This window comes from Coffea arabica, chromosome 4e (assembly GCF_036785885.1).
Source record: "Coffea arabica cultivar ET-39 chromosome 4e, Coffea Arabica ET-39 HiFi, whole genome shotgun sequence".
Classification (NCBI taxonomy): domain Eukaryota; kingdom Viridiplantae; phylum Streptophyta; class Magnoliopsida; order Gentianales; family Rubiaceae; genus Coffea; species Coffea arabica.
Window position 1 is genome coordinate 1,640,783 of NC_092317.1, and position 27,602 is coordinate 1,668,384.

The window sequence follows — 27,602 nt, forward strand, 5'->3', positions numbered from 1 at the left end:
ATCATTTATTATTTCACATACATTATATCGCAAAAAGTAATATAGTAATTGTTTTAAATAATCTTCTATCTAATCTTAGAACATTTCTCTGGCAGGGGGAGACCAAAAAAGAAAAAAAGAAAAGAAACTACTTAGATCTCTTGATTATTGGGAGTTATTTTTATTTTTGTTTTGGTGGCAAGTTTTGTTATTAAACTTGTATTAAAGTCTTGATCATCTTAACGGGGCAAAAGATTGGAAGGGAGGTATTTTCAAGCTTCAGATTAACTTGAGCAATTTGCTTTGTTGGTTGACTTGATTTCTTAGCCTTATTACCTTGCTTCAGATTACTTAAGAATCACTACTATAACAACTCCCACAGGGCGCAACCATGGATTATAATTTTATTATATTTCATAACGTATAATAAAATTTAGTATATACTAAGTCATAAAATACAATAACGCTAGGTGAATGTACACCAAATCATGGAAATTAAGATAATTTGATAAGAGTCTAACATCAGTGCCAATTACACCTAAATCTAGTCCTACTTTACTCCATTTTTTAGAACTTCACCATGTCCAAACTTGGAACTAGTATTTTGGTACCGCTATTATTAGTACTTTAGTACTAGCACAACAAATAGCTGACCTTAAAAAAAAAAAAAAAAAAACTACAATATGGGTTTTGATAAGCAACTGAAAATGGAATCCTGCGACGTCGTTTGAGGGTTAACAAACCACCGAGTAACTGTTATATGTGATACAAAAATGGCGGCGGCTGGCCAGTGGCCACACACTTGCTCTGTAGAGTTAGAGTACCGTCGTCGAACGGTGGTGTTCCCGTCCGCGAGACTGGAAAACGAGACCGAAATAGATGAAACTCCAGAGAGAGCATTATTACTACGGGCGATAAGTAGTACTAAAAGAGTATCGAATCATCCTCTCACACTTCCACAATCACGGTAACAATGGGAGGCGAAGGTCCCAAGCTATATACCAATAAACCCAAGAAAGGTACCATCGGATTAACCACCACCATCATCATCATCATCGATCATTTGTTACTCTGTCAGCCTTTTTAATATTGTGATACATATTTAGGTACTGATTGTTTAGTTTTTGGCCCTTTACAAACTGATCATCAGCATTCGTACTACCCTTTCACCGCAAGTTCTGGGATAATATTATATTAGTAGTATTGGGTTTTTTCGTATATTCTGTTGGGAGTTGTGGTTTGCATTTTGGCTTGAGACTTAGAATACAGATACTAATTAAGTTGAATTATAATTTTGAATGCAACAGCGCAATCGAAGCAACACAAGCACCAGCAGCATCAACCATCCTCATCCATGGCGTCGTCAACCCCACCTGGGTCTGCAGCAGCAGCAGCAGCTCCTCCGCTGCCCAAGGAATCGTTCATTAGGCGCAACAAGTTCATTTGGCCTCTTCTCTTGGCCGTCAATTTCACTGTTGGAGGTTGGTCTTCCCCTGTTTCTCTTTCTTTTAAACTCTTCTAAATTTGCACTACCATTTTGGTGCTTATATGTGTTTGATAATTTATTGCCATCTGATTTGCTTCAATTCGATAAGTTAGCACTGTCTTGGATCTTTTTCCCCAATAGCTTAATCTTGATTTGATCTCAACCAGTGTTGCTCACCAAATCATGCTGCAAATTATTTTGGATTCGGAAATCTGGGCTACTGTAAAAAAAAAAAAAATCTTTGCTGTTTGGAACGGCTTTTTGTACACAGTCTACATGATGACTCTATTTTCATAGTGCCTAGTCACTGGGACTGTTAGGACAAAAACCGTTCTTGTCAAATTGTAAGTTTTTAGATTTTTGAGGGTCTCAAGAGGGTACGTCAAATGTTTTGTCTTGGAAAGAACTCCAAATCCTATACTATTTGTTTTTGCAGTTAAGTAGACTGGAGTTTTGGTTCGTTAATTAGTTTCAATCTTTTGATTTATGTTACTTTTTGGGCTTATTTATATGCCAAACTTGTATTTTTACTTCTTTTATGTGAATGATACAGAGATATCATGATTCATGTCTGTTGAAGACTCATTCTCGAGTAAATACCAAAAGCCTGGGTCCAATCCATCTTTCATTTTGGAGTAAGACATTTCACCTGCTTAATGTAGTAACCCTCTTATTGATAAACTACAGGAGATCACTTCTCCCCGTATTGATTAACTGATCAACCCATTTCACTCCAGTGGAATAATATTAAATGCCACTTTTCATTTTTTTCTTTTTTTTCCTCCTCTCTCTCTCTAGTTTTGGCTCTTCGTCCTCTATAGTCATCATTAAATCTCGTAAATATTGTACATTTCTTACATGAATTAGATATATTTATACCTTCTTTGAGATCTTAGGTTCTCTTTTTGGGGCTTTTGTTCCTAGTATGCCACTAAATTACAGTGAAAATTTCGATCATCCTCGAACAGTGATGACAACTGAAAAATGGATAGCTGAATCCAACTCTTTTGGGGTTCTAACTACTCCTTTTGCTGCTGTCCCTGACAGTATCACAGTGGAAGAGCCCTCAATTGAGATTTGCTGCAGAAATTTTTTTGTTTCTTAACTATTTAGTAGCTTTGATTTGACAAAAACCAAATACCAATAGAACGAATCAAAATTAGGACCCTGTGAAACATTTTTGGTGTGTATGTCTATTCTAAGATTAGGGATTAGATAAGGTTCAACCTAGATGACATGCTGGGCAGCTTTTTGGTGGGAAGGGAAATAGAGGGGGATGGGGTGAAGAAAAGAGAAGTGCATGTATTTGATTGGGGCTTTGAGATAATGTATGAACGTCTACTTGTATCCCTCAAGTAAAATGAAATAGACATCTTTTAAGCGCTGAAAGTGTGAGAAAACTGGTGCAAATTCATCCTCCCTTGCATCCGGTGAAGAAAAACACGTGACACCTTAATGCTGTGTTTTTTTTTTTTTTAATATAAGAAAAGGGTGAGGAAGTAGAAGCGTTAACTTTTGATGCACAGATTACAGTAAGGAAAATCCTCCTTGTTCTAGAAACTTTATCCTGCTCCATCATAGTACATGGTTTTTGGCTAGGGTAATAGCACTTTCCATCTGTTATATTCTATGTACTATCTATTCAGCTCATTACCTGGTCAGAAGCGTTTCATAATTTTGATGATGTAGTCAGATGAAGTGTTACAGGGTTTCTATATCTGTATCCTATAAATGCTATTCCTAATTATTAGTAGTTTACAATTTTGATCAGATAACATATTGGTGAATTTTTTATGAAAGCCTTCACCAATTCAATCTTGATCCCCGTCTGTTTTTGTGGTTTCTTAAAGCTTCTCAGTGCCGTCTGGACCATTTTAGCTATTATCTGATCGTCTTAATGCTTGAATTATGAAATGACAGCTCTATCATGACTCGACTGACTTGATCCCAATTGTAACTTGTCTTACTGATTTTATGCTTCAATTGTGTAGCTTATCTTTTCATGAGGACGAAAAAGAAAGATGGGGTTGAAGAGGCTGAAGTGCCTAATGTTGCTCCAGCCTCTGTTGCAACCACTGCTACAACTACTACAGTTACTGAGAAGCCATTGGTCACTTCACCCGTCATAGAACCTCCAAAGCCACGAGAACCAATTCCTGAGAATGAGCAGCGGGAGTTGTACAAGTGGATGTTAGAAGAGAAAAGAAAATCGAAGCCAAAAGATCCTGAAGAGAAAAAGCGCATTGATGAGGAGAAAGCCCTTCTCAAGCAGTTTATTCGAGCCAAATCCATCCCTAGTTTGTAAATACACAAATATTTGACAGTTTTAAATTTCATAGGTCCAGGTTACTTCTTGTTTATTCTGTTCGATATGTCATGGACCAGCTCGGAATTATGCTGTAAGCAAGCTAACTACGCTCTTTCTCGTATTCGCTAAATCTCCTGGCTTTAAATACGGTCAATGTGAATATCTTTGAACCTCCAATATAATGGTCCTAAAACTTTGCTCGTGTAAAACAGCTTATGCTGAGCCGCGCGGATGACACATTTTCTTTCCAACTGTTGTGATTGCTTTTCTTTGTATTTTTAAATGTTTTTCAATTTTAAAATGTTGGATTAGAAACGCTTGCGTGACGATTTGCTTTTAATTAGGCATCCAGTATGTGAGGCTTGAGTGCTGCTTTACTCATCTTACAAAGAAATTATCTTTCTTGATCTGTTTAAAAGCCTCGCCGATCACAGAGATTGCTCACGCTAATGATATCATTACATGCAGATATGCTTTAGAAGCTTAAACATTGCCTGGTATGGTATAAATTTTGCAATGATTTGATGCATGAGCTTTTTGGAAGTTTCGTTTCTGTTTTAAGAATTTTGTTTCTCTTTAATAGGGATCTCTAACAAGGAAGAAAACATACAGCCAGCCCCGATCATATCCAGTATATGGGCAACCGCTTCAAGAACAAATTCTACTTGAGAGGTGATTTTCAAAAGCTAACCTAAAGAAAACACACAATTTCCTATTAGGATAGGGACAGGGGACAGCACAACCCTTCATCGGAGTTTCCACAACCATCCAACAACAATCATGTAGCTATGGACTCTGACCGCCTTCGATGATGCCTTTGATCTTGTTTTAAAGAATATACAGAGAGGGTACGATTTAATTCCCATAAGCTTCAGTCAAATAGGAGCATCAAAAAAAAAAAAATTTCGTGCCTACTCATCCTAATATACAAATCATGCTTGGACAAAAGGATGAACATTTACTTTTTAAAATTTTTTTATTTTACATATATCATATCATAAAGAAAGAAGTGCTACAATAATTTTTGTTCGAAAACGCCCTAAAAAAAATATCCAAACGGGCTCTCAAAAGTACACTAGTACTAGAGAGACACAAGAGTAAAATCAAGAGATTGTGGCGAGGAATTTGATGCAATGATGACAGAGGGCTAAAGCACTGGACCGTTGCATTACGAAATCTGAGGCAAGTTGGACCCGAGTAAAGGTGTCAAAAGGAATGTTTTGAGAGATGGAACTTAACATAAAAAAATACAAAGGCAAACAGGAAGACGAAGAGGGCCAACCACCTTCGAAGTAGAATGTGGGATGGATCTGGACAGCAGTGAACAAGAGGCGTTGAATTGAAAGCCATTATTCCATTGATAGTATTAAGAAATATCAGTCTCCAGTCTCCAATAAGGAGGAGGATGGTTCGTGGGTCATAGTACCAACTTTTAGTCATCTCCTGCGGCGTTGGGCTCTCCTGCTTGTTACGTCACTCGTAACAAAAGCAAATGCAATCGCAATCTAAATCTATATCGATGACTTCTATATATTTCCTCCTTTGCCTTTGCTTCATCGATTTTATTTTATTTTTTTTAAAGGAACAAATTAACTCTGGTGCAATAGCATATTTTGAACAAAAAAGTAAATTAGGGAAGCCACTCGAGGCATTTTTAAGACATATTATACATATAGTACTACATACGTTGGATGGAAATGAAAGTAACATAAGACTATACATAAGGGGTGGTTGGGTTGGTGGGTGTTGTGCGTGTTTTTGTGTGGCTTGCTTGGATCATTGGATATGGGTGTGGGGGGGGGGGGGGGGGGGGGGGGAGAGACGATGATGGACAAAAGCTGAGGCAGAGATGATGATGATGGAGAATGTGTTGGATTTATTGAATCTCACATGAATGCACGAGAGCCCAGCGGCTGGTATTGAAACAAACAAAAAACAAAGGGTCGCTCAACCCACTGTGCCACGAGGCAATCAATGATGGACGTGGGGACTTCTTAGCTTTGTTTATTCTCCATTTCTACCCTAACAAAATCCTTCATTACGCCTACTAAGAATTCTGTGTTGACATGCCTTCTGATGGGAAGGTTCTTTAATCACATTATTAATTATTGTGTATAAAGCTGGTCCAATTTATAAAATGTACGGGCTAACTCCCTTCAAATTTCAGTTTAAAAGAAGTGTGATTGTGAGGTTTCGAATCCGAAACTCTCACTTCACTTGAATAACTTGATTATTATGTGACAACAAAGTGCAGTTCTAATGTAAAAATTCTTTACTTGTAACCAGTAAATTACTTCCCTTGTAATCATTATGATTCTGCTTCATTTAGAGGGTTCACAAGAAGGTGTAATAAACCCTATTCTCTACTTGTCATCAACAATTTTTGTGTCAACAAAAAATTCTAACATCACGCAGTGAAGACTGAAGAGCCTGCATGATCATGTGAATTTGATTCATGAAGTTATGATTAGGGCTGTAATCGAACTGAACTGCTCGCGAGCAGCGTGGTCAAAAACTTGACTCGGACTCGAGATGATCGAGTTCGAGTCAAGTTCGAGTAAATCGATAAGTCGAGCAAATCGAGTTCGAGTATCCAGATGCAATGTTCAAAGGCTCGTTGAGTCTTATCGAGCTTTTTAATTTTAATTTTTAATATATTATTATTATGAAATTACTCTTATGTCCAAAAGAGTGGTTGAATTTACGAAATATTTCAGATCGTATGAAAATTTTCTGACTCGAGCTCGATAAGGTTCGCATTGACTTGAGCTCGAGTTCTGTGAGCAATGCATCGAGTTCGAACTTGAGTTTCAATATCCTTCTTACATGTCGAGTCGAACTTGAGTATGGCGATATTCGAACTCGATTCGACTCGATTACATTCCTAGTTAAGATGCAATGAATTGATCTTGGCTTAGCTAGCATTTCTTTTTCTTTATTTTTGAGAGCGATTCTCATGTCTTTTCTGGTGCATGCAGTTGCCCCTAACTAGATACAGCTCGTTGTATGGCATGGTTACTGCGGAGGCCCCGTCCTGGGTCTAGACAAGTGGCAGCTCGGGAAGGTCGGAGTTGGGCCTGGACCCCAGGCCCCTGACAACCGTCCTGGGGCAAACCACTACTAGGGCTCCGAGAAGCCCTGGGAAACAATCCCGCAGAGGGCGGGAGAATCCCCCTCGGCGCGGGATTGAGACTATTTTGGGTAGGTCCCGAAACGTACGGAGGTCGGACTTACCAGCAGGTATAAATGGTACCGCACATCCGCTGCACAAGGTACGCTCACTATTCGCCAATTACTCCGGACCATTTTATTTCCCGTGAACCTCACTCACCGGAAAATTAACTTGACCGTCGGAGTGCCCTCGGGGACGACCTCGGGGCTCCCCTGTGAGATCACTCTCTTGTTCGCTTTGCAGGCTTGGGACACGCTCTTCTCATCAGCACGTCGAACTCATCAGGTTAGCTCGGTCCGGGGAAGTTCTGTGCTTTTTCAGTTGGCGCCGTCTGTGGGAACGAGTAGTTGTGTTGATGGCGAGAACGCGTTCCAAGTGAACCGTGAAGAACACCGATCCCGGAGCCGGCGAGGGGTCCCTGCGAATGGAGACCGAGGCGGCCCGGGGCGCCGGGGGTTCAGCCCTTTCAGGGGAACGGAGACAGCAGATCTTTCAGTTCGTGACGGAGAACCTTCCCATGCTAGAGGACATAATTCGACAAGCAAAGGAGGGGGTGAAATCGGGGGCGCACAAACCTCCAAGGCGAAGGGGAAGGAGAGGGAATCACCTCCCGTTCCCTCGGAGGATGAGTCACGGGACCAGCCCCCTAGGAGGAAAAGGCCACGGACTCCCCCTCGACCGCGGGACCCCCCCATTGGAAGCCTGTCCGAAACGAGTTTGAGCAGATCTTGCGGCCGCAGTTGTACGAAGACAACTACACCACCTCGCCCTTTACCTGGGAGATAAAGGACTACCCGCTACCCCGGAGGTTCAAGATCCCGAACATCGAGCTGTACGACGTCTCGACCGACCCGGAAGACCACCTCTGGGTCTTCCTGACGCACATGCGTCTGCAAACCGCTGCGGATGAAGTCCGCTGCAAAACCTTCCCCATGTTTCTGAAGGGGAAGGCCCGGCTCTGGTTCCAGGGTCTGGCACCGGGGTCCATCCGGAGTTTCCCCGAGTTGGCCAGACAGTTCGCCCCCCAGTTCGTCTCCTCGAAGACTTACTCGAAAAACGTGGCTCACCTGATGGCAATCAAGCAGAAGCCGGACGAGTCCCTGAGGAATTTCATGACCCGCTTCAACACGGAGAGCTTGCAGATCAGGGACAAGGACGAAAAGGTGGTCATGGCTGCCTTTATGAACGGGCTTAGGGCGGATGAGCTCTTCTACAAGCTCGTCGAGAAGACTCCTGGAGACCTGGAGGAGCTCTTGACCAGGGCGCACAGAGCCGCTAATACGGAGGAGGCTGCTCGCCTGAAGAGAGAGTCAGATCGGGAGCTCGGAGATCGGAGAGGACGGGGAAACCCCCCCGAGAACAAGGACGACCCGGCCAAGAAGAATGTTTTCGACCGGCTCTCAAAGGAGAAAGCCCCAGCTCAGCCGCCGCTTCCGGAAAAAGGCTACACCCCCCTAACTCGGCCCAGAGCCCAAATTCTGGCCGTCATGGAGGCGGAGGGTCTAGGGGAACGGCCACCTAAGATGGGGACACCCCGGAACAAGAGAAATCAGGACCGGTACTGTGCCTTCCACCGTGATGTTGGGCATGATATGGAGGGGTGTTGTGCCCTGCGAAAGGAGATCGAAGATCTGATCCAGCACGGCTTCCTGGCGCGATTCGTGCGTTAAGGTCGACCAAGTCAGGAGCCAGGACGGGCCTACCGCGGAGACAGGGGTGAGGGCCAGCGTCGCGACCGCCCTGAGCGGCGTGACGTTTCTCGGGGCAACTCCCCCGACCAGGACACCCAGAATTTAGCAGGGGTAATAAACACTATCGCTGGGAGCCCCACGGGGAGGGGACAGCTATGCAGCTCGGGGAAGTTCAGTGCTTCTTCAGTTGGCGCCGTCTGTGGGAGCGCAGTGGACATCCTGTTTTACCGGGTGTTCAAGGAGTTCGGTTTGGAGGACGGACAGCTAACCCCGGTTCGGACACCCCTGGTGGGCTTCACCGGACCGCCCATCAATCCGGAGGGGATGATCACCCTGATGGTCACGGTAGGGCAGGCGCCCAAATGCCGGACCATCCCCGTCAACTTCGTGGTGGTCAAACAACAATCCCCGTACAACGTGTTCTTGGGACAGCCCGTCTTGAATACCCTTCGAACTATCCCCTCGTCTCTCCACCTCAGCGTCAAATTTCCCACCCCGGGAGGAATAACTGAGGTGCATGGGGATCCAGAGGTGGCAGAGCTTGCTACTTGGCAGTGCTCCGGGGACATGAGAAGGTGGTCGCCCAGACGATCAGCCTGGAACCCTACATCTCGGGGGAGGAGGCCCGACAGTTGGAAACCCAAGACGAGATCGAGGAGTTCCCCTTGAGGGAGGACAGGCCTGACCAGGTCTTCCGTATCGGTGCATCGTTACCTTCCGAGGAGAAGGAGGGTTTGAAGGCCCTGCTAAGGGAATACTCCCGGGTCTTCGCGTGGATGGTTGAGGACATGCCCGGGATCCCAACTGATCTGGTTGTCCACCACCTCAACATAGATCCTCGCTTCAAGCCAGTGAAGCAGAAGAAGAGAAGTTTCACCCCGGAGAGGAACGAGGTGATCAAGAAGGAGGTCGGCAAGCTGCTGGAATCCAAGATTATTCTGGAGGTATATTACCCGACCTGGTTAGCCAACCCGGTCCTGGTAAAGAAGGAGGACCAATCTTGGAGGATGTGCGTGGATTTCACAGATCTCAACAAGACCTGCCCAAAGGACTGCTTCCCCTTGCCGAGGATCGACAGGTTAGTAGACTCTACTGTGGGTTTTGACATTTTGTGTTTTCTGGATGCCTTCAAGGGATACCACCAGATAGAGATGGCTGAGCAGGATCGGGAAAAGACCTCCTTCATCACTGAGGAGGGGACGTACTGCTACCGGACAATGCCGTTTAGATTGAAAAACGCTGGAGCTACCTACCAGCGCCTGGTCAACAAACTATTCCAGAGTCAGATCGGCAGGAGTATGGAGGTCTACGTGGATGATATGATCGTCAAGAGTTGAACTGACCGGCAGCTCGTTCCCGACCTGAGGGAAATCCTGAACATTCTATGGGAAAGCCGGATGTGGCTGAACCCGAAGAAATGTACCTTCGGAGTTAGGTCGGGAAAGTTTCTGGGCTTTCTGGTCTCCCGAAAGGGGATCCGGCCCAACCTGGATAAGCTCCAGACCATCATGGACATGGCCCCTCCGAGGAACGTCAAAGAAGTCCAACGGCTCACGGGAAGGATGGCTATCCTGAATAGATTCCTCTCGCGCTCCGCGGTAAGGGGGCTACCCTTCTTTCGAATCCTGAAAGCACCTAAGGACTTTCAATGGACGGAGGAATACCAGAAAGCCTTCACCGACCTAAAGGCATACCTGGCTGAGCTACCCGTTCTGACCGCTCCGGAGTAGGGAGAAACCCTGTTCCTATACTTGTCTGCTTGCAACGAGACCGTTAGTGCGATTTTGGTGCGGGAGGATAAGGGGGCTCAAAGACCGATATACTACATCGGCCGTGCTTTACAAGAACCGGAAACGCGGTACACGCCGGCGAAAAAATTGGTCATTGCCTTGGTGCACGCGGCTCGGAAGCTCCGACCTTACTTCCAGGCCCACAACATCGTTGTCATGACGGATCAACTCTTACGTCAGATACTCACAAAACCTGAGGTCTCGGTCAGAATGACCAAATGGACTGTCGAACTGGCCGAGCACGACATCGGCTATCAGTCTCGCACCGCTATCAAAGCTCAGGCCCTGGCAGACTTTCTCGCCGAGGGAGCCAGTTTGTCCGTAATCGAGTCGAGCTCTTTGCCCGAGGAGGTACGGCCGGAAGAGTTTTGGGTACTATTTGTAGACGGGGCCTCAAGTAAGGAAGGGAGCGGAGCTGGGCCTGGACCCCAGGCCCCTGACAACCGTCCTGGGGCAAACCACTATTAGGGCTCCGAGAAGCCCTGGGAAACAATCCCGCAGAGGGCGGGGAGAATCCCCCTCGGCGCGGGATTGAGACTATTTTGGGCAGGTCCCGAAACGTACGGAGGTCGGACTTACCAGCAGCTATAAATGGTACCGCACATCCGCTGCACAAGGTACGCTCACTATTCGCCAATTACTCCGGACCATTTTACTTCCCGTGAACCTCACTCACCAGAAAATTAACTTGACCGTCGGAGTGTCCTCGGGGACGACCTCGGGGCTCCCCTGTGAGATCACTCTCTTGTTCGCTTTGCAGGATTGGGACACGCCGAACTCATCAGGTCAGCTCAGTCCGGGGAAGTTCAGTGCTTCTTCAGTTACCATTTATATTTAGCCGGTGCAAAGATGCATACACCCCCACCCTACAAAAAGAAAAAGAAAGAAAGACAAACCACTGCATCTTGTATTGCAATGATATATGTAGTCGCTTGTAATCATGCATGTGAATGGGTCATGAGAATTGGGGCACCAGCGTTATCATTGTTGATGGACCTTCTCCTTCTTAATACAGTTTGAGACAAAAAATTATGAGCCTATGCTATGAATGATTGTTTTCTTTTTGTCGAATCATTTTACTTAGCTTTAAGGATTAAAAAAAATGCAACTAACTGTTTTTCCACCAAATATTCTCGGATCTAGCAAAAGCAAAATGTGCGCCTTGATTCAAAAAAATAAAAGTGAAGCACAGTTCAGCTTAGCAGAAATTGTTGAACTAAGCTATATTGGTATTAGTATAGTCCCTTTTTTTCCCCTAGGAAATTTCAGGAGATTTTACTGAATAACTGTGACTAACTCTACTACTTACATCCATATCATTGATATTTTCTTTCCAAATAAAAGGAGCAGATATGAAATAGTGTAGCTAAACTAACGTAGCCATCTTGACTCTTCTCCACTGCAGCTCCTTCGCTTTGATCAGCGCCCATCTTAATGCTGTTGCTTCATCCTGCATTTTTTGGTTGGTGCTTCTCTCCACCAGTAACCATTCCGCTTGCACTTGGTTACCTGCTCTTGTTGCTGAAATCCCAATCCCAAGTTTGTTGGAGCCCTTGTCTTGTTCCACAGCTATGTGCAGCAGCAGTCGAATAATGCGTAGGTAATGGTACACAACAATAATACACTGTGATTGCTACACCAAATAATAATAATGTTGTAAATACAACAATGGAAATGGACGAAAGCACAACTACATAACCGTAATTGCTTTTAAGTCTGAATATACTCAATGATGAGTATATGATAAAAAAAAAAAAAAAACTGATGATACACTCCAAGGATCAGCCGCTATATTCCATCCAAAAATATAAATATAAAAAATATATAAAAAGACCAGCTGCTATCCTATATATGAGAGTAGTGATTTTGACATAATAAAATGCGGGTTTAACTAACGAGGACCCTAATGACACTCATTAGGAGGGTATTAGGTGTTAATTTTTTATCAAATATAATATTATTTTTTTAAAAAAAATCTAAATACAGAGGTGCATTAAATATGAGAGTGTGCGTTTACATAATAAATTAGGTAATTAGGCGTAATCTAGCCCTATTAACAAATGACACCCTAGGGTACCGATTAGAAAATTTTATCAAATGCTATAACAATTACACTGCAAAACCAAATGTATAGGTAGAGATCTCATCATGCATACATTTGTTTTGATTCCAATCATTCATGACCAAGATTTAGTAGTCGCTAAATCCGATTGACTTTTTTTTAATATATATAAATATAAATATCTGAATGAGTTATCTATGCTTCAAGTGAAATTTATCACATGGATGGATATATAACTTCAATAAGTACTGTTGCATGGATTAGAAATCTCAAAACCCCAAGACCCTGAAAATCCACCATGCTCCATATTATTTGGATTTTGGACCAAAGTTGCGGTCAATAATTTGGTCGGGCCCCTATCCCCAAGGAAAACCGGCCAAAAACACTGGTCCAGCCGCGCACGAACCCTCGAGGCAACATGTGCTGACTCGTCAAATTATCCCTCAAGCACACACATACAGTGTATATCACGTTCCTTTCTTTTCTCTTTTCTTTTTTTTTTTTCCTGCCGCACCCATCTACATCCATTAAAAGAGGGGTTACCCAACTTAATCTCTTTCTCACTCGAACGTCGGCCCATTTCCTCTACAAAAGTACTACTACATCACCATGATTAGGGGAAAACACTAGTGATTTACCATTGATTTCCTGCTTAAGTACGTAGCTAGCGGAAAAAAAGTTCCAAAATGGACAATTGTACGGGCAATTTGTTGGCCACAGCAATCCTCCTGTCCGCCATTATTTTCTACAGGAAACTCATATGTTGCAAACTCCTGTCAAGCTACACCACTCCTCGACTCCCTTTAGGCACTCTTGGATGGCCTTTTCTCGGAGAAACCCTCGACTTCATCTCTTGCGCTTACTCTGACCGCCCTGAGACCTTCATGGACAAGCGTCGTCTCATGTAAGCCGTTTTATATCTATAATAATAAATCTTCAATAAAGCTAGCTACCTAGCTAATGATGATATTCTTGTAGTATGACGACGTGTGATAGTAGTGTATTTGTTGCTGGTTAAATGAAGTTTTGGGGTGTTTATCTTTCATTTGTAGATATGGGAAGGTGTTCAAGTCGCATATATTTGGAAATCCTACGATTGTTTCCACGGATGCAGATGTTAGCAGGAGTATTCTGCAAAGCGATGCGAAAACTTTTGTACCCTCTTATCCAAGATCTCTGACTGAGCTGATGGGGAAGTCCTCTGTGTTACTCATCAGTGGAAACTTGCAGAGGAGAATACATGGGCTGATTGGAGCTTTCTGCAAGTCGTCGCATCTGAAAGCGCAGATTACCTGTGACATGCAGAAATATGTTCAAGAATCTATGAAGAGCTGGAGTGAAGATCATCCCGTGTACATTCAAGACCAAGCCAAAAATGTCAATGGATCTCCTTACCTCTCTCTCTCTCTCTCTCTCTCTCCTGCATCTCACATCAAAATCGCACGTACGCACCAGAGTCATGACCGGACACAGTGAATGTCCAGTGGGATTTCATTCAAAAAGAAAATGATGACAGAAAATTAAGGATCTGAAACCTTAAAACACAATGATGAGAACTGCCTACATACTGACTTTGCCTGAATCATGATGTCCGAAAACTTAGGATCAGCGTAATGATTATGTTTAAAAATGTGTTTGTACACTCGTGTGAGTGTTCCCACTAACTTTCGTCTTTTATTCTCATCTTTTCAGATTGCCTTCCAAGTTTTAGTCAAGGCGTTGATTAGTTTGGATCCAGGTCAAGACATGGAGTTTCTCAAAAAACAATTTCAAGAATTCATAGCGGGCCTCATGTCTTTGCCGATAAATGTGCCCGGAAGTAGACTTTACCGATCGCTACAGGCAAGTCATATGAACCGGTGTACTATCTATTTTTGGCCCAATCAGTTGAAGTTATACAGCTTCAGAATAATTGAGGTTAGAACTCACCTGGCTGTCATATCTTTGATTTTCAGGCAAGAAAGAAGATGGTCAACTTAATACACAGAATAATCCAGGATAAAAGAAGCAGCCTCGACAGTTCATTCCCAAAGGACATAGCGGAAATTTGGCTGAGTGATGCAAGCCAACAGCTAACGGACGATGTAATATCAGACAATATCATAGACTTGATGATACCAGGAGAGGATTCAGTGCCAGTACTCATGACTTTGGCTATAAAATACCTTTCAGATTGCCCCACTGCCCTCCAACAATTGACGGTATGATCTTTGCTTGCGTGATTTTTGTTTCCCTGTTGTGTTGAATTGTTGAACCTAAGCGGCGCGGAAGCAAATACTGTAGGTGATATGCACCGTCGTGCACGTGCGGCTTATATTCTAAAGTTGAGGTTGAGCACTATGATTCTGGAACTAACTAATTGTCATTCTTGTCCTGATCCCAGTTTTATCCTAGTGATGGCTTTTCGTTTATTTACTGTATAAATTGTTGATTGGTGCTCCTGTCCGTAGTTTGGCCGTATCCACTAACTTTCCCAACATCTTCCAATTTTGTCTCTTTTCATCTCAAAAGTTGAAGTTGGGCATATCTTTTTTCATTCTAAATTCTGTCAAATCATGGAACATTTTGGTGTAAATGTCAGAACGCGTTGGATTGGGATCAAAATTTCACATATTTCTAGCCAGTAATCGACCTAATTTGCCACATTATTAGGTTCTCCATGATGTTTTCTGAAAAGCAATTTTGGCACAAGAAATCTAAGCACTAAACTAGTCATATACAGCAGTCCCTTTTTGAAATTTGGTGTTTTACACCTAAATTTTGCAGATGTTGCAAAATCCATCATAGATTCCAAAAGAGAAAAAAATGTTTGACCAAAAAGTCAATAAAAGAAACTGTACCGGTCGAAACAAAAACAAGAAAATTGCTGAACGTACTGCAACGTGTTAACGAGCCAAGGAGTTAGTCGTCAAGGATGCGGTGTTGATTGGCATTTTGATTGCCAACCGTAAGAATGCTTGATAAATTGCACCGTACATAATACGGTCCAATTTATGTGTAACCGATGGAATGGTCAATCAATCTCTTTTCCCTTTTATATGCTTTCATCATTTTTACCGAATTAATTAATTTGGTGGTGGTTTTGTTTACAGGAGGAAAACCTGAGACTCAAAAGAATCAAAGAAAATCTTGAAGAACCATTGTGTTGGAGAGATTATTTATCTCTACCATTTACACAAAATGTGAGTTTTAATTAATATTGATCTAAACATATGACTTCAAAACTGGAAACCCGTTAATGAATTAATGCACTCATCATGTACCACCAGCCGTAATTATATACGCGTGGTTTTGACCATATATATATATATATATATATATATATATATATATATATATATATATATATATATATATATGTATATGCATGCATGCATAATGCAGGTGATCACAGAAACACTGCGAATGGGAAACATAATCATAGGAGTAATGAGGAAAGCCACCAAGGACGTTGAGATTAAAGGACATTTCATACCAAAAGGCTGGTGTGTATTTACGTATTTTAGATCCATACATCTGGATGAAGATGCATATGATTCTCCCTGTCAGTTCAACCCCTGGCGGTGGCAAGTAAGAAATTAAACATATATATATATATGACCAATTCCCTGCTGTAGACTTCCCTTGATTTTCCTTCAAAAAGAAAAAAAAAAAAAAAGACTTCCCTTGATTTCTCAAATAGTAGCGTAATATTTTACAACAAGTTTTTACAAAATATCAGATATTGAGAGCATTTTGGATTTTATACGCCCAATTTTTATGCTTATTGGTGTGGAAAAAGTAAACTAGTAGCCGCACATTGCAGGAGCGGGACACGAGCGGCAGCAGCTTCACTCCCTTTGGGGGTGGACAAAGGCTGTGCCCGGGCCTTGACCTGGCCAGGCTTGAAGCTTCTATCTTCCTTCACCATTTTGTTACCCAATTTAGGTATGTCCAAGGCTTCTTTTTTTTTTTATTTTGAATAAATCTTTTATATTCTGAGTACACGGAATTTTTTTTTTTTTGCACGAATAGAAGTGTATTTTAAATTTGAATAAAGATTATATGTCATCCATCTGGATCTACCTACCACTGTAAAAAAGATTTTTACACGGAGGAGTGTATAAAATATTACTAATATTTTTTGCTTTTTCCAGCATTGTACTTTTCTCTTTCTTCTATTTATTCGTATTTATTTTTGTTCTTGGATTTCTTATTCTTCTTTAGAGTTACCTGTCTTTCATATCGATGCAAGTGAAACTTAAGAAATATGCGAGTCTTTGGATCCAAAAATTTACCTTTTAATACTACCAGCTAGCTAGCACTATTGTATAGTAGTATCAAATTGATGTAAAGAAGGATCCACTGACTGATATAGGTGGGCGGCGGAGGAAGATTGCATTATCAATTTCCCTACGGTGAGAATGAAGAAGAGGATGCCGGTGTGGGTCAAAAGGAGGAGAGACAACTCTTGTTCAAAACCAAAACACTAGGACGAGTGGGTCAAAAATGAACCGAACCTTCCCCGCTGCTTTCCTGGGTACATCCACCACAAATTGTCAAATGCCAACAGATTTCCGGCTGTTTGCATACTCGGAGGTTGGAGATGTAAACTCCCCCAGTAGCGATGGCAGTCTCAGTCAGGATCCTCCAAGCACTATTAATTTGTGGGTTAAGGATTACAGCAGGAGTCCAAAATTATCTCAAATAATATTTCGTTTGCATCACAAACACATTTTTCAACCTATCTTTTTATATTTCCAACTACTTTTTATCTCACATACATCACATCATAAAAAGTACTACAGTAATTATTTTTTATATTTCCAACTACTTTTTATCTCACATACATCACATCATAAAAGTACTACAGTAATTATTCCAAATAATATTTCAAATAATACACTATCCAAACAAACCTTTGTAAGATTAGAGCAGCAGACCAAAAAAAACGAAAATGACAATAATGGCTATATAGTGACTGCACTGCACACGTGTGGGTGTGGGGGCAGCTGAAGCTCACGTCTTTTGTCGTTTTCTTAAGGTACGTAGGAAGCTTGTTTTAATGATAGATTTTATGTTATGATTACTTCTATTGAGGAGAGATAGAAAAAGATGAAGAAAAATTCGATGAATCACCACTGATTCAAATCACGAGTATCTAATCACTCGCTAGCGAAATATTTTTAGAAAAATCTGATTATTAGAATGTAGGTCAAGAAATTAGATTTTTTGATCTACATCCAAGTAGAGATCTAAAAAGGTCAAGGAGAATATGATAAATCATCACCGATTCAAACGAATATCGAAACATTCACTAATAAAATATTTTTAAAAAAAGTTTGAATATTAGATTGAAGGTCAAAGGATCTGTTCTCTTGATCTACGTGAAAATAGAGTTTTAAACCTCCCCTAGTCACTTATTATCATTGGTTTTACTACTTTAAACTCTCGGTTTCTTGATGACGTATACCACCAAGCTTGGATTCGTGACCATTAGGAACCTTTTTTTCCAAAGGAAACTAGAAAAATATCCAAAAAAATATATGTATATCATGGAACGGAGTGCAATTGCTACTTTCTCAGAGTGCCAATACTCTTACCCTACCCTCACTCCCTCCTCCCTCTTTTTCCCCACCCCACCCCCTTTCCTTCTTCTCCTTCCTCCTTATCCACCCCCGCCCGTTCAATTCCCCTTTCCCACCCCCTTGTTACCTCCTCTCCTTTTTCATCTGGCCGCCTGCCAGGACCAACAAGTTCAAAACTTGGGCAGTGAAAAATATCAACAATATCTCGTTGACTAGTTTTAGAAGAAGTGTATAATTTTATCAGCCGTTCACTTGAATTAGCTAGCAAAGCTTTAGCTGGATTATTATTAGCACATGAAGTAATAGCCAAGACAGTAGAATACACACGAGATCTGCACCTAAAAAAAAAACTAAATTTACCATCACACAATATTCACGGAAACATTTCAGAAAATCCATGAAATTTGGCGAGTTTCTATTAAGCGAAAGAATTCAAGTGGCCCAACTACCACTTCACAAAGTTGAAACGCAAGCCCATCCTCGTCATAAACTAATCTCTTCCTCTTCTTAATACACACCCTTTTGAACTGCTAGCCAGCTAGCCCAAGGGGCGTGAAAAAGAAGATTTAAGCGGGCCATTTTGTCAAAAAAACCCCCCCCCCCCCCGGTTTTATTTCCTGCTAAGAGGCCTTAGCTTCCCCGTTTTTTTTTTTTTTTTTAAATTTCTTTGGGGAGGCTTGGTAATTTAATAATAATAATAATTACCTCAGGTAGTCAGGCTCTGTCCGTGGCTCCACTTCGATTTTTGTATTTTTGGCGCCCTCCGCCAAAATCCGGTGTGTATTGATAATTATTACCGCATAGCTAAATCGGTTGTGCTTATCAAATTTTTTTTTTCACCCTAAGAAACGGTTTGTATAAGTTGCCAAAAGATAATTAACTACTATACATAAATATTTTCGTTTTGGGGCAAAAAAGGAGCTACGACTGGCAGTATTCTTTGACCCCAAAAAAAAAAAAAAACACTAGTAGTATTATCGTTTGCCCCAGAAGACTAGCAAAATTTGGCTGGTCCCCGCTTCTCAGATAGGCCAAAGACATATTATTAATAACAATAATACTGCTCGTGGCAGGATTCGTCGCAACCTCGCCATTTTCAGCTTATAAGGTTTGGCTTAAATTCTGTGATCTCTGGAGTATAATTCACTGAATAAATCTCAGCAAAATAGGCGCATAACTAGGGTTCATAATCTGTACGCTTCCCGGAAAAGATATTTACTAAATTAGATTATGCTGTGTCAGGGTTTCTTCATCTGAGGCTTTAAGAAAATCGTTATATTTGGAAGCTTATTCGTTTAATCTCTCATTGTGTAACTCGAAATCTCCCTCTCTCCTCCGCGAAATATTAAAATTTTGAAGAAATTTGCAGCTGAAGGTATCTCTGTTGAGCTCACGAGAGTTTGGACAAACTTGGTGAGTTTTCGCTGTTTCATCAAGCAAAAATGTATTTGGTTACCAAGTAATGTCTGTATTTTGGAATTCTCTTCCGGCAGGTTCTTGTAGCGATCAAAGTTACGAGTTTGGCTAATTCCTCAAGTAATTTGTGTATTTGTTTGATAATCACTAGCTGGAGTTTTTAAGATAGCCCCGCTGTTCTGATCAGTAGTAATTCGAGGTTTTGATATGTGTCTAGACGAATTCTTAGTGCAGCACGATGGTCTTGTCATTTAAGTACGTTTGATGTACCTACCCAAAATTAGCTGAAAGGAGTAGCAAATAAGAAGGCCACTCATACTAGGGTTAGTTTAGTTGCTTATAAACCAGAGTAGGTCCAAGCTTGTGGAAATGGACTTCAAGAACGAATTTAACAACTGAATACACCGTAGACAATTGGACGTTGACTTTTCAAATTTTGTTTGCTTCGTAGTTGTTGTTCTGGTGTGGCATTTGGGGACTTTGAGGCAGGTTTTGTTGTTCTGCCAGATTAGTAAGCCAATTGAGTTTTGGGATTATAGTTAGCTGCAAGTTGTCTTAAATGTGATTAAGCTATTCTGACTTCATCACAGCAAAGCTGTAGAAACACGTGGATTTTATTAAGCCACTACTTGATGATTTCAGTCCAAGATGGTGGGCATTCTAGGAATCTTTGTATACTCGTAGTTTTTCCTTTTTATCATGTTTACAATGCATGGAGCTGAAACAAAAGTCAAGCTAAAGTCATAATTCTTTGCCAACTAAGTTGTCTTACAAGCTTCTTTCCTTGTGTAACTTGATTACTCCAATTCATTTATCTTCTTTGTAGTGTAACTTGACATGGCTGGAAGAAACCGGATGCCTCGCGAAGCATTTGATAACCGACGTGGATATCCTCCAGAAGGACCTGTTCTACATGGTCCTTTACCACGGCCTATACCTCCTCATCCTGCTTTACTGGAGGAGGAGCTTGAAATGCAGCATGCCGATATTCGCAGGCTTTTAGATGAAAATCGAAGACTGGTTGAAGATAGAGTTGCTTTGCAGCAGGATCTGGGTGCTGCAAACGAAGAACTTCGTCGTATGAATCTTATCTTAGCTGATATTCGTGCTGAACAGGAAGTCCAGTCGAGGGAACTTATCGAAAGGGGATTGAAGTTGGAAGCTGATCTTCGTGCTACTGAGCCTCTGAAAATCGAGGCTGGACAACTTCGTGCTGAAGTTCAGAGGCTGAACACCATCAGGCAGGATATGTCTGGGCAAGTGCAGGCCCTTACAAAAGACCTTACAAGATTGCAAGCTGATAACCAGCAGATTCCTCGTTTAAGGGCTGAGCTTGACGGACTACATCAGGAACTTATGCGCTCTAGGTTTCTCTTTTTCCTAAGTGCTATTGCTGTGCTTACACCTTGGGTGATTGTACCATGTCTTGACTAACTGCCTTGATTTTTTTTTCCTGTGATAATGAATTTGACTTTCAGAGCTGCTATTGACTATGAAAAGAAAGTAAATATTGAGCTGGTGGAGCAGAGACAAGCAATGGAGAAGAATTTGGTCAGTATGGCTCGAGAAGTTGAAAAGCTGCGTGCAGAGCTTGCCAATTCTGATGGCCGAGGATGGTCTGCAGGTCAGTCGTTTACTTTTCATCTACGACGATACTTGCACACTTATTATTTTTTTTCACACTTATGTTTGTTGTATGGTCTTGGTGCATGATCTGCATTTTACTTGTGAGCAAACACAACTGCCTCCTTTCATGTGTATGTTATTATTTCTTAACATTCATTTTATCCAACTTCATGATGGTTTCTGATAGTGACCTTTCTTGGCAAGAAGCAAAATGGATAGAATTATTTTTGTTGCTTTTTTTTTGTGGTAAAATAATTAGACTTGTGTGGGTTTTGTTTTGTCCTTGTCATATTTTAATTTTACTGTACCTTTTGCTGCAGGTGGACCATATGGGATGAAATTCAGCAGCCCTGAGGGTGGTTTTCCTGGACCTTACGGTGACGGATATGGAGCTCATATGGTATCAATGCTCATGATCAGTTAGTTTATAGTGGATCATTGTTATCTCTAAATACCGTGTGTTAAGGAAGAGAAATTTTTTGGACTGACATGAATAAACTTTTCTCAGGGTGCTGCCAACAAGGGTCCATTCTATGGCTCAAGTTCGGCTTCATGGGCAGGAGTAGAGAAGCCACGTATCAATCGCCGTTGAGATGTGGATGTCTTGAGTGACTATAGGCATGTCTCATCCCTTCCTGTTTGGTGGCTATTATCTTGGAAAGGGTAAAGAAGTCTTTGACTTCTATCTGTGTGTATTACATTAGTAGATTGCCACTTAACAAATGTTGGCTATCTTTACTGACATGTATAGGATAAGCAATATTACTCTTATTTAATGGTTGGGATGTTGGTTTCATTTTCGTATTTAATGTATAATCTGAGAAGATTGAAGTTTATGTCTGGCGCTTAATCCAACTTTCTATCTGTTTCTATTTTTATACTTGTCATCCTCATCTCAGCTGCGCTTGTGATTGTGAAATCTGCTTGATTAAATTCTTGTCGAAACTTTCTTTGAATTTGCCATGAATGCTGAATATTCTAAGTGGATTGTGTTTAAGAAAATCACTATCGACTAGGTTTAAGGATAGTTGCTGTCTTGCCTAGGTTTAAGGATGATAGTTAAATACGATGCTTTTTGAGGTGAGGATTATGTCACAGTAGGTGGTCAAGTCTTTGAACAAAGAGATGCTAATGGAGAAAGTTTCCTAAGGTTTTAGTTGTATATTATCACAAGTTAAATATGTAGTACAATAATTCCAGTGTCAAAATTATTTCAGGCAAACTGCCTTGAAGACATTGCAGATCAATATCTCTGTCTTTTCTACGTGTGTTTTTTTTTCTTGTTGAAATGAGAGCTGCTGAAGCATTTACATCTTTCTGGAGTAAAATGAGTAGAAGCCACATGGCTCTCCTGCAGTCCCAAGTTAATTTTTTTTGATTAGTTGTAGTTGTAATAGAGTATAGAAATACCTCAATATAAAGATACACTCGAAGGTCTTTGGCTCCTGCGGATGATTTCATTCAAATTTAAGGAGATAGTAGAAATATGTGCAGTTACTACAAGTACTGAGAGTTGAAAATGAGGAAAAGTAGCTTAAAGTTCCTATTTGTGGAAGTTTAAAGTATTTCGGGGATGGATTAAAAAGGCAAGTAAGACTTGCAATTTCGGACGCATGAAGCAACTGTATCAGTGGGAAGAAATGCTCCAGATCTAGGTTGTGACGTGTTCGAAGGTCTGGTCTTTCTTAGGCAATGCAAAAGCATTTGGTTTCTTGCATTACCTACTGTAACTTCTTTCCCATTAATGTCAAGTGGAATCTTGCCTATTGAAGTTGTTAGCAGACCACTGATTGCTGTTCTGGAGGCAAAGGTTATACGTTTGTGGCTTTCGAATTGTTGGTGAGTAATAACTTGCTTGGTATTTAGAGAAAACATTAGTGTCTAGTGCCTATTGCTAAGTTTATTGGTGTTTGAATGATCATCTAAGTATGCTGCTCATAGTTGCAAAAGTTTAGCCTAAATGAACTTTGCACGAGCGAATGTTTGTTGAAGCGTGAAGTGCAATGCTGAGACATATTCCCATATGTCACCATATTGGTTTAGGTGTGACATCTAAATTAACTTTTGGTAGGAGTTATGATGTTTGATGTATTAGAATTTGGACATTATGGAAGTGCATAAAAGCTTTTGGTTCAAACAAGAATGTCAAGTGTGTTAGGTTTCTTTGTTTTGCATGGACGAGATGTTACATCTAATTGTTACCTCTAAGGGTTGATAATGAAGCAACATACAATCTTTTCTCACTCTGTTGCCTCAGAAGCATGCTTGGTAAATGTACTTAGAAATGTTGAAGACATGCTGAGACTGACCAGTACTCACAAGGCTTGATCTGCTGGATACTTCAGCCAAAAGCTTTCCATGCTAATCTAACATTTTCTAATAAAAGAATGTATATTTTGCCATTTGATTTTTAGTTTTGCAATGCTGTTCAATTGAATAAGTCAGGTTACTCTGACTCTGTTTTGCTCTACGACTTGCTCCTTATGCATTGAATAAATGTTGGAAGATCTGAAGGATGGTGGGCGTGCCATGTGAGAAGTGCTTATATCTGATGTGGACTTTATAGGCAGGTATTTTGTCTCTATATTGTGGGTTCCCAGGTCCTTAATTATTTTTGTGCTTGATATGATTGCATTTTATCTTGATATTTAGGTTCCATTTAGCTTAGATCATACTTTCTCAGCCCAACATAATTTTTTTAGTGCATGAATACCTAACAAATTGATTCTAGTCTTTGCTTAGCTTGAACTTTTGGGCATGTTGCTTTGAAGTCAGAGCAAATGCTTACCATTTATCTTAAAGTGGTGTATAAGTAGGCCTTGTAGATTTCCAAGTTTTGTAATGATGGATATATGCTAGAAATCATTGATGTCTAAGTTTGAAATATTGCTCAGTTAGCTTATTGGATTATCTTACTATTGTATTTTAGCCTGGTTTGTGAATTATTCCTCCATTTCATCTTTATTTAGCTGTCTTGGTGGGGATGGATTGGTGAAGCTAATTTTGAGTTATAAAAGGTGAAAAAACAGATGAAAAACTGAGCACCTTGTGGATTGATTGAAAGGAGTGATGAGATTTTGGAAATACAGGAGGCGGAGAGAGAGAGATAAAAGGTGGAAAAACAGATGAAAAACTTAGAGCGCCTTGTGGATTGACTGAAAGTAGTGATGAGATTTTGGAAATACAATCGGCGGAGAGAGAGAGAGATAAAAGGTGAAAAGAAAAAGATGAAAAACTCAGAGAACCTTGTCGATTGATTGAAAGGAGTGATGAGATTTTAGAGAGAGAGAGAGAATCTACAGTATTAAGAATCAGTTGAATGTGTTGGAAAAGGAGTCCAAGTTTTGGTTCCGATCAGTAACTTTTGGTCTGAAGGATAACAAAGAGAGTAGCTACCTTTTACATTATAGCTAGTAGTACCTTTCAAGTTCAGCGGTGTCCAAGGTAGTGGATTCTCAGATTAAGTTAAACTCTTTAAGTTGTTCTCTTGAAGTTACAGAGTTCCTTGTAGATGGTTTTGTCTCAGATGATATTGGTTAAGCTGTGAGGGAGCTTCTGAGGATGGATGATATTAGTTATGTTTCTAGACTATAAGAAGAGATTTTATATTGCTGTGCTTTCTCGCTGAAAGTGAAAGTTACTGATAGATCACGTGTCACTGCTCCTGGATTGGTAGATATATGATATACTAATCTCTATGGAATTGGATTTTAAATTGAGTGCGGGTTTTTGTTTTTATGTAGCGGCAAACGAAGTTGTTTACATTTGCTAAAGTGCTAAGTATCTGAATATTTAACTGTTGCACCTTGCAACAGACTACTTTTGATTGGATATTTTGAGTAGACACTGAATACTCTTTAAATGGCCATGGGTGGAATTGCCCTTGTAAATAACTTTTCTGTTTTAGTTGGTTATGGATCATATAGCTGTTGAGTGGACAAACAGGTATTGCTCTTTCCTGTTTTCTGGATTTTCAAGTGCATTTGGACTGCAATATGGTGAATAATGGACTTGCGGTGCTTTTGAGGGAGTTAACTGTTAGTTATGGTGAATAATGGAAGTGAAGATTGTTTGTTGCATTCTGCTGGAAATTCTTCATAATTGATCTTCTTGAGGGTAGAGAGGAGCGAAAGCATGCATTTTAAAGGGAATATTCAGGTCTCATTGTAGGTCATCCTTGTCCATTTAATGCTTGAATTGTTTCGCTAAAACAGGTTCAAAATGATGTCAAACATTCAATGTGAGGGTGAGTTTTGCCGAGGAAATTGTATTTGGTTATGTAATCTTTGGCCTAGATGCTGGATGTAGTTGAGTGCTTTTTGAATTTCTTAACAATGTTTCACTGCATTGTGCTGCACACTGTTGCTAAGAATGCCTAATGAAAGGAAGCAAGTGGAAGCATAGTTCATTTAGGGGGCTGCTTCCTTTGTTTATTGTGGATTTTTATTTGCAACATGTATTCCCATTTCTTGTTTCTGAGGTTATTATTATTATTACTTTTTAGAATTCTTTTTTCCCACCAAATTCCAGATTCTCTAGGATTTCTCTTTCTCTGACACTTTCTGTATCCTTTCATTTCGCAGACAAGCTGCTACTGGCTATGTTCTTCTAACCCTGTGCAAAGGTAAATTTACAGAATCAGGTAAGTTTACTTGTGACAAACTTAATTCCTGAATCAACCTAACAAAATGATGGCAATTACAAAAGCAGTAAGTAGTCATTAACCATTCTGATATCAAGGACTTTTGAAATGACTGGCTCTCAAGCACATACTTAGTGGATTTTGTCAAGATGTGAAAGCTGGCCCAGGGAATGCCATCTTATTGGATTTAATTCATTCCGTCTTGACTCGACTGTGCTTTACTTTGATTAAGCAGTAATGGATGGTGAGAGCTGTAGCACTCTGCTGTTTAGTCCACTGAACCATCTCTTCTTATTCAAAAGTTAAACTCAGTAAATCCCAAATATTTTTTTTTATCCATAAAGAATATTTGAGTGGAACTTCTTAAAATAAGGAATTTTAAGTTTAGCTTCTTATGTTATATTTAAACTTGGTTGATAGTTTTAAGGGTTAATTGCAGTTTAGGTCTCAGAATTCTGAAGTTGTATTGATTAAGCCTGCAACAGATCAATTCTTTGATTTTCACCCTTTAATTTCCAAAAATTTGTTGGAAATCAAAGGGTGAAACTGAGATTGATTTGTTATTGCCCACTAGACACAACCGAAATTCTTTGAAAACTAAGTGGATTAATGTGTGCAGTTGGTTTTCTAACTTGGATTCCAAAAAATACTTTTCTACAAATTTCTAGATAAAATTCAGTGGTTTGATATTACGTTAAATCTTGGTCAAATATATTTAAATTTGTTTTTATGGCAATGATGGTCATCGATCCTTTGGTAGTAGTTCGATCCAAATAAGCAGTTCCTCTTGGGATATTCATGAATTTTCTAAGATTGATGGAATATGTTGCAAAAGTTTTGTTTGTTGCAGAGCCTGGTTTTGTTGCTGATTTTCAATAGCGAATGAAACTAGTGTTTACGCTCATCCAGGAGGTTTGATTGATGGTTTCATAATTCATATGTATGTGCGTGTAAACCAATGGGGCTAGGGGTATCTTTTGTCAAATGTGAAAGTATTTCTAGTTCAATCAAGAGCTCTAGAGTAGTTTGGTAACACCCTTTTATTTTTTTTAGCCGTTTTGTTTGGTAATACTTATCAAGTACTCTCTGTTCCGCTGGTTTTCCAAAATGGGGAAGATATGCTGTTTGGATGGCTTTACTTCTGTAGCTCTGTACCTATATCGACATTGGACCTATGCATCAAGGCTTTTTCGTATTTCTCAATTTGGTTAATTGTTAGATGACTTTTAAGCGAATTTGACCTCTTCTCATTCTTTTTTTTTTTTTTTTTTTTTCTGTCGTAAGGATAACATTTTGTATAATCTACTTTAGTCTAATCTAGAGGGAAGTGGAGCCTAAGTGACGGGATTCTGTTGGGGTAAACCGCTTGAAAGCGACAGTCACAATTAAGTTGCAAGTATATGGTAAAAAAAAAAGGTTGAACCCTTAACCTTGCACTTCCACCAAAACTTAAAAAGTCTTGATAAGTCTCGGTGGTACCACCAGCCAAAGATGTTGTTGACCCTCTTCTCATCGATCAGGGAATTCACCGTTACTGTTCTTTAATCATGTTTTTGAAACTTAAAAAGATGTAATATGTTTCTGTTTCTCAGGAGTCCCGAAGCTTTGGCAGCGCTACTCATGTTGAATAAGTTAATTTTGTGGGGTAAAATGCAGTATGCCGCAAGGGTTGTTGATAATCTGCTTTATGCTTTGTTCGAGCATCATCTGTATAGTTTTAGGATCAAGACATTGAAAGCACAACAGTAAACAAACTAAAACATTGAAGTACAAAAGGATAAGAGAATGCAGATTGACTTGTATAGCTGGCAATCCCGTCAAAGGAAAGCCAAAGTTTATCAAGGAAAACTACTTCCACAGTAA

At 40.5% G+C, this 27,602-nt stretch overlaps 4 protein-coding genes and 1 long non-coding RNA gene across 9 annotated transcripts; 4 read left to right on the forward strand and 1 right to left on the reverse strand.

Moving 5' to 3' along the window:
• Positions 1-743: 743 nt before the first annotated feature.
• Positions 744-3,894, forward strand: LOC140005870 (uncharacterized). 2 transcript variants are annotated; one of them, XM_072047007.1, is made up of 3 exons: positions 744-1,085; positions 1,287-1,460; positions 3,457-3,894. In XM_072047007.1, exons 2-3 carry the CDS (start codon positions 1,334-1,336, stop codon positions 3,768-3,770), a joined length of 441 nt encoding a protein of 146 aa, XP_071903108.1. In that variant the 5' UTR covers positions 744-1,085; positions 1,287-1,333; the 3' UTR covers positions 3,771-3,894. The 2 variants fall into 2 exon arrangements, with proteins under 2 accessions (XP_071903108.1, XP_071903107.1); XM_072047006.1 differs by having other exon boundaries at positions 747-998.
• Positions 3,895-7,829: 3,935 nt separating this feature from the next.
• On the forward strand, positions 7,830-8,615 carry LOC113742420 (uncharacterized). Its single transcript, XM_027270257.1, has one exon. It carries the CDS (start codon positions 7,830-7,832, stop codon positions 8,613-8,615), a length of 786 nt encoding a protein of 261 aa, XP_027126058.1.
• Positions 8,616-11,628: 3,013 nt separating this feature from the next.
• On the reverse strand, positions 11,629-14,541 carry LOC140005871 (uncharacterized). Its single transcript, XR_011813407.1, has 2 exons — positions 14,418-14,541; positions 11,629-13,780 (listed from the first exon to the last, which is right to left on the reverse strand). It is a non-coding gene; the product is annotated as an uncharacterized lncRNA (long non-coding RNA).
• LOC113741642 (3-epi-6-deoxocathasterone 23-monooxygenase CYP90D1) lies at positions 13,175-17,198 on the forward strand. The gene is made up of 8 exons (XM_027269225.2): positions 13,175-13,392; positions 13,541-13,865; positions 14,181-14,330; positions 14,444-14,689; positions 15,581-15,670; positions 15,873-16,058; positions 16,294-16,415; positions 16,846-17,198. Exons 1-8 carry the CDS (start codon positions 13,175-13,177, stop codon positions 16,958-16,960), a joined length of 1,452 nt encoding a protein of 483 aa, XP_027125026.1. The 3' UTR covers positions 16,961-17,198.
• Positions 17,199-19,003: 1,805 nt separating this feature from the next.
• LOC113741643 (protein FLX-like 3) lies at positions 19,004-26,974 on the forward strand. Of its 4 annotated transcripts, none has more exons than XR_003460679.2 (6): positions 19,005-19,468; positions 20,298-20,838; positions 20,950-21,095; positions 21,418-21,497; positions 21,606-21,760; positions 25,681-26,974. XR_003460679.2 is itself a non-coding variant. In XM_027269227.2 (6 exons), the coding sequence occupies exons 3-6, from the start codon at positions 20,309-20,311 to the stop codon at positions 21,687-21,689; spliced, it is 840 nt and encodes a 279-aa protein (XP_027125028.1). In that variant the 5' UTR covers positions 19,005-19,163; positions 19,425-19,468; positions 20,298-20,308; the 3' UTR covers positions 21,690-21,933. The 4 variants fall into 4 exon arrangements, 3 of the variants coding, with proteins under 3 accessions (XP_027125030.1, XP_027125028.1, XP_071903109.1); XM_027269227.2 differs by lacking the exon at positions 25,681-26,974 and having other exon boundaries at positions 19,005-19,163; positions 19,425-19,468; positions 21,606-21,933; XM_072047008.1 differs by lacking the exon at positions 25,681-26,974 and having other exon boundaries at positions 19,006-19,163; positions 19,298-19,468; positions 21,606-21,933.
• The last annotated feature ends 628 nt before the right edge of the window (positions 26,975-27,602 follow it).